The 5,911-nt window shown below is 35.6% G+C and overlaps 1 protein-coding gene across 4 annotated transcripts in view; it reads left to right on the top strand.

The window, feature by feature from the left end:
* The window catches only part of Dusp16 (dual specificity phosphatase 16), a 97,154-nt gene that overhangs the window by 60,869 nt on the left and 30,374 nt on the right, over positions 1–5,911 (top strand). For all 4 annotated transcript variants that reach the window (XM_048787201.1, XM_015498174.2, XM_048787200.1 and 1 more), the window contains one exon: positions 4,745–4,908. In XM_048787201.1, coding sequence (XP_048643158.1) covers positions 4,745–4,908 — 164 coding nt within the window. The remainder of the gene's footprint in view (positions 1–4,744; positions 4,909–5,911) is intronic.

Genomic DNA, 5,911 nt, shown 5'->3' with positions numbered 1-5,911 from the left:
TTTTTTTTTTTTTTTTTTTTTTGTACCAGGGATTGAACCCAGGGACCCTTTATTAAATTTTGAGATAGGATCTCATTAAGTTGCTCAGAGCTTCTCTAAGTTGCTTAATCTGGCTTTGAACTTCCTGCCTCGGCTTCCTGAGTCCCTGGGATTATAGGCATGTACCACCATGTCTCAAAAAACCCTTAAGAGCAATAAAAATATTTTATTGTGAAACATGTTTTCACTTTTTAATATTATATGTGATTGTAAAGAAACAGATTTAATTTTCAGTATGAAGAAAACTGTTCTATACTGTGAAATCATAGGACATATGTGATTTAAAATACAAAAATTGCATATGAATTTTTAGAAAATGGTCTCCCACAAAATAGAGTTTTGTTTAAATACTATTTCTGTATATGGCCATGGAATCCATTCACATTATGGTGGTTCTCTTTAATTCTGCCTTCCAGCTTTAGACAACTCAGTCAATTGACAAAGCTCTGATGACTTGTTACCTATTGGAATGAAAGCATAAGGGAAAAGTCCTGTGTCTCTCCCGATAGGGAACTGTCTTTAAAATAATGAAATTAACATTTACCATTAGTTTGACTACAAGGATAGGGTTCTGTTTTTAAAATTTGGACTTAAGTAAATTAAGAGAATCACTAAGCTATAGTAAAGGCTACTTTTGTTAATTAGTAAATAATTCTTTCATTTTAAAAAAATGCATAGTGATCTATAACTGATTACCTGAGTCAAAGGGAAGAGAAAAAAGGGATTTATTGGAATTGTTTAGTGGAGTTGTTATATGTATTTTATTGTACTTGGCATATTTCTTCCCATCAAAACGGAATGGTGGTTCACAGTGGGGGTTTTTATTTGTTTGTTTCCTTTTTTGTGGTTGTTGACAGAAAATAGTACTTAGGTTTGGAATTGTGAAAGAAGTGCCCTTGAGGAAAGAAATTTTTCTTGGACGAATAGGATAAAGTAATATGTAAAATATATATGCCTTTGAAGCTATACTAAGTATTTTGACTGTCCAAAGTAATATATTCTTATTTCTAAATATGTGTCCTTTTGGTTGAATTTGTGAAGACAAGAGAAATATAGGCATTAGCACTTCAGTCTATCTGCCTTGTCCATCCAAATCTGTAGAGGCTGGAAGTGTCTGAACCTGTGTTTTCCTCCTCCTCCTTTTTTTTTTTTTTAAATAACTTTATTTATTTATTTATTTGTTTTTATGTGGTGCTGAGGATCAAATCCTGGGCCTTGCTCAAGGCGAGCGCTCTACCACTGAGCCACAACCTCAGCCCCTCCTCTTCTTGAACACAGACATGCTCAGGCAAGGGCAGTAGCAGACACAGCCATTCTTAAATTCAGGCCTGTGTTAGGGAAGCACATGTGGGTTAATACCACTTCCTATTTTCTGTATTCTCAGATGAAAACAGCAGAATTTAGGGATCAGAGAAACTTGGTAATTACCGACTGGACAGGGAAAAAAATCCTTGAGTAACTTTTTAAAATACTTGAAAACTTTTTAGGAAGCTTGTCAGTTTTTTAGTACTGCTTTTCAAATAGGAGGGTAATGAACTGGTGCTGTCTTTTTGTAATGGACTCTTTAACACAGAGTCCTTGGGGCAGTAGAGAGTTATGACAGGAGCAGACAAAGATGATGCTTTATTCTGTGTCTGTGTCAGCCGTTTGGTAACAAAGCATACATGAATTGTACTTTTCTTGTGGTATAGATCTTGTTTATAAAAGAACCTTTGAGAGGAAAAGGGACATTTTAGATATATTTCAAAATTGAGTTGCTGGCAAGGACATGGATAGTTTTTAAAGGTTCTGGAGAAATCAGGCAGTGTCTCATCTGTTGTTAATTAATGGAATGAAACTGGAGTCACTAGAGTACAACAGTGAATGAAAGGTCAGTGAATGGAAAAAACTGTCAATGAAGGAGGATGTCAGCAGAGTGGAATATTGTCATAGATAAAGATCAGGGGAAATGTACTCTTTGGCTGAGGTAGTGTTTTCTAGAAGTGACTGAGAGCCCCAGTTTGGTACATTTCAAGCCAGACTGGGCACTAAATGTATGATGTGATTTCATTGAAATCTATTAAATATTTAAAAAATTATTTGGCTATTTGTGTTTGTGCTAGATATTAGTTGAAAAATATTTGTAAACAAGAGGTTTCTTTTTGTTTTATGATGCATTTTACAATGTAGTGTTGGTTGGCTTTTTGTTTTGAGGCCAAACAATTGTTTCTTTCTTTTATTAATTTCTATTCTCTGCATGGAATTTTTTAGCATCACACTGGCTTTTGAGATAAGTTGAAGTTAAAGTAATCTAGGATCCCTGTGCTAATTAGTGATAGAGTTGAGCCTGGGATAATCAGTTTATGATTGCTGTGAAATAGTATCCCTCTGAAAACTGTTTTGTGGAGAAGCTTGAAAGCCAAGACATCTTCAGCTTCACTGCCAGCTTGCACACTGTGATCATGAACAAACCAGTGACCATATTTACATTTCAACTAGTTCATTTGTAAACTTTGTTATGACTTTCATACAAAGTATATTTCAAGTCTCTTATCTCTGGTCATGTCAGGTTTCCTTCTCTTATTTTTCCCCCGAATCAAAACTTTCGAGCCATATAGCTTTAGGGAAGCAAGGCTCTTCCATCAGTTTAGGAGAGGGCAGTTGGCTATCATTAACCTGGTACTAAGAACTGGCAGATCACAGGTGGTGAAGCTGGACCCCACAGCCATCAGCAAGACTGGGCTCTGCGTGCAAGGGAAGAGTTGAAATTAAACCCACAGGACTCAGAGAAGCAGACTCATATCCTAGCTCTGCTAGTTATTATGCAATGTCATTCTAAAACTCTGTTTTCTTATCTGTAAATGGGAACAGTAATGGTACCTACCTCATAGGGTTATTATGAATATTGAGAAATTATACTTGTAAAGGGCTTAGAGTACCGCTTGCCACATGGCAAATGTTTAGTACATCCTATGATTACTTCATATTATTTGTAAGTATGATTACTCATAAGTTTAAAATGAAATTCAAATGGAGTTTCTTTTTATTTCTCTGAAAACATTTACTAGAACATTGTTTTATTAGAATTAAATGATAGGTCATCCCATGAACTGTACTGGATCCAGAAAATAAAAAATACATATATGAAAACAGGTTTTTTTTGTTGTTGTTTTTTAGCAAAACACTAGAATCATCTAATGCTGTAGAACAATTTAAAATCATACAATCAAAATAGTGCCTATTGTTATGTTGGGTGGTATAATAAGGTAAGCAAAGAATGATGAGAATCTTTTATCATGTTATGAGAACTACCTGGGGGAAAGAAACCACACTTTAAATAACAACTGTGTTGTACAGTTAGAGACACTGAAAAGGAACAGTAACGTAAGTAAGATTATAAATTTTAAACAGTAGGCACTCACATACCAGTATTGGCTGATCCCTGTCTTTGAATCTATCTGTGGGTTATGCTTGTAGGTATAGAATTCTAATTGGCTACTTTTCAGTAGTTGCAATAATCCTAGTCTAGCATTTCTGTAAATGTGCATTACATTAGCAAGTTAATAGATTTTTAGAGACAATTCTGTAGTCAAATGAATTTGCAAAGCTCATTTGGCTTAAATAAATTTAACCAGTTTCTTTGGAGATAATTTTGGAAGACATGGTACTACCTTCTAATAAAACTTAATATGTTAATTTTTAATTTAATAGTATTATAAATATATAAGTATTATAATTCAAATCTCAGTTTATGAGTTTGGACTTATGAAGTAATGAGCATTTGGACAGCAAGGGATTTTATGAAAATTTACCAATCATTTTGGTTCCTAGGTTTGAATTTGGATAGGATTATTTAGATTGGAAACCCCAGTGAATACCTTAATTTTTTCTTTTCCCAGAGAAGGCAAGAATGCCTCCTTTGGCTACACAGATCTCTCTCTTTTTTTTTTTTTTCCCATTGAGTGGTGGCAAGATTGTATCTTCATTAAGTCATAGAGCCAATCATTAACAGGACTAGAAAAATACTGAACTTTTCAGAATCCAGGAATCTTGTCTCATGAATTTAGGGTCTGTCAACACTTCTTTCTAGTGTTTAGTAAATGAACAGATCTTCAGAAATCAGTGGTAATCAGTAGGAACCTTGACTAACTGCCTACAGAATCCTAAGAACTTGATATAGATAATATTTCTAAGAGTAGGGGCATATTTTTGATATGTCTGAAATTTTTAAAAATATGTATAATAGGAAGATGTAAAGTTCTAGAAAGAATTATGTGATAAATTTTACGTAGAAGAAGTAACATTTGGCGTTGGTTCACAGTTTTTATATCCCTATTTTGCTTCTGTGCAAAATTGTCTTAAGTGGTTATTTGTTACTGACTTTAAATTCTCTTTATTATCCACAAAGATCATTTGTTTGAGGCTGAGAAGTGGGGAGCAGATATCAGGATTTGTGAAGATGAAGAGCATGTTTGAGAAAGAAGAGTCATGTAAAATGCCTTTAGGACTTGCATATTCCATATTATAGCCTTATAAACCAAGACCTGTTACTGGATCCTATGATCAAATTTAGCATCAGCAGCTAAAGAAAGGAACTCATAGGGAGTGGTATCCACTTGGATCTGTGGGATTTGATTTTTCTATTCTAAGTAATTTTAGTTGAGTAGTTCACAAATGGCTGATTTTTACTTTGTGCATGACATAATCTTATAATGTTTATTCTTAGGTGGGTTTGCTGAGTTCTCTCGTTGTTTCCCTGGCCTCTGTGAAGGAAAATCCACTCTTGTCCCTACCTGCATTTCTCAGCCTTGCTTGCCTGTTGCCAACATTGGGCCAACACGAATTCTTCCCAATCTTTATCTTGGCTGCCAGCGAGATGTCCTCAACAAGGTGGGTGCTTGGAAAATATCCTTGAAAACTCAGTTTATTGGTACAGCTAGAAAAACAGCAATTGCCCATTATGTGTCATTTGAACACACCATGATCCCGGAAAGGAAGTATACCATTCTTAGTATGAATCCCCAGCTAACACTTGCATCATTAGGGTGGTATTTTGTTTGATGTGGTCATATTTACTTGCTTTCCTCGTAGGTCCATGAGACCTGAAATAGGAGAATTTTTAGAAGTTTAGCCTCATTTTCTTAGGCTATTGTAGTAATTGGATGCACTCAGGAAGGCTAGTACTTTTACATTTAGAAATGTGTTTACTTACTAGAAAGGAACTCGGGTTGGGCTTGGATTGAGGAATGTCCTCATGATGACCGCTGTTGGGAAAGGTGGCAAACCTTTAGAGAGGAAACCCCAGTGAAGACCTTAATTCCCCCCCCCCCCAAAGGAGGCATTCTCCTTTGAAAAGGAAGGTTAAAAAAGTATGCATTGCCTGCCCACTGTGTCTAAAGCTTGTTGGAGCAGTTTGGTTGAGAAAAAAGAGGCTTGTAGGAGCAAGGGTTTGGAAAGGGTGTTGGTATTACTGAACAAGCATGCCCTAAGAGAGAATTGATGCCTGTGCATATAATGGTACAAATATAAAATAGAATTAAAATCTGACTCAGCAGCTTATGTGCTCTTACATGTGCTAGGAGGAAACAGTGGATTTACTGTCTGCAAAAGTGATTTTTCTCTAAAACTTCTTAATTTATGTCCCTAATTGAAAAAGCAATTGAAGAGATCTTAATTCAACTATTAATGATTTACAGATGCTACTTCCTCTGTGAAGGGCAGTAGTACCCCTTAACATTTTCTCCTTGAATGACTAGAACAATTGGGCTAACTGTAAAGTAAGCTTCCAGATTGGCTTTCTTTAGCACATGCAAAGCAAACTTTCCCATGAGGAAAAAATGACTGTCTTTGGGTAGTAATGAGGCATTATAATCCCCATCTCCCCCCCCCCCCC

Source organism: Marmota marmota, unplaced genomic scaffold (assembly GCF_001458135.2).
Source record: "Marmota marmota marmota unplaced genomic scaffold, marMar, whole genome shotgun sequence".
Taxonomy (NCBI): domain Eukaryota; kingdom Metazoa; phylum Chordata; class Mammalia; order Rodentia; family Sciuridae; genus Marmota; species Marmota marmota.
This window is presented reverse-complemented; position numbering and strand designations above follow the sequence as displayed.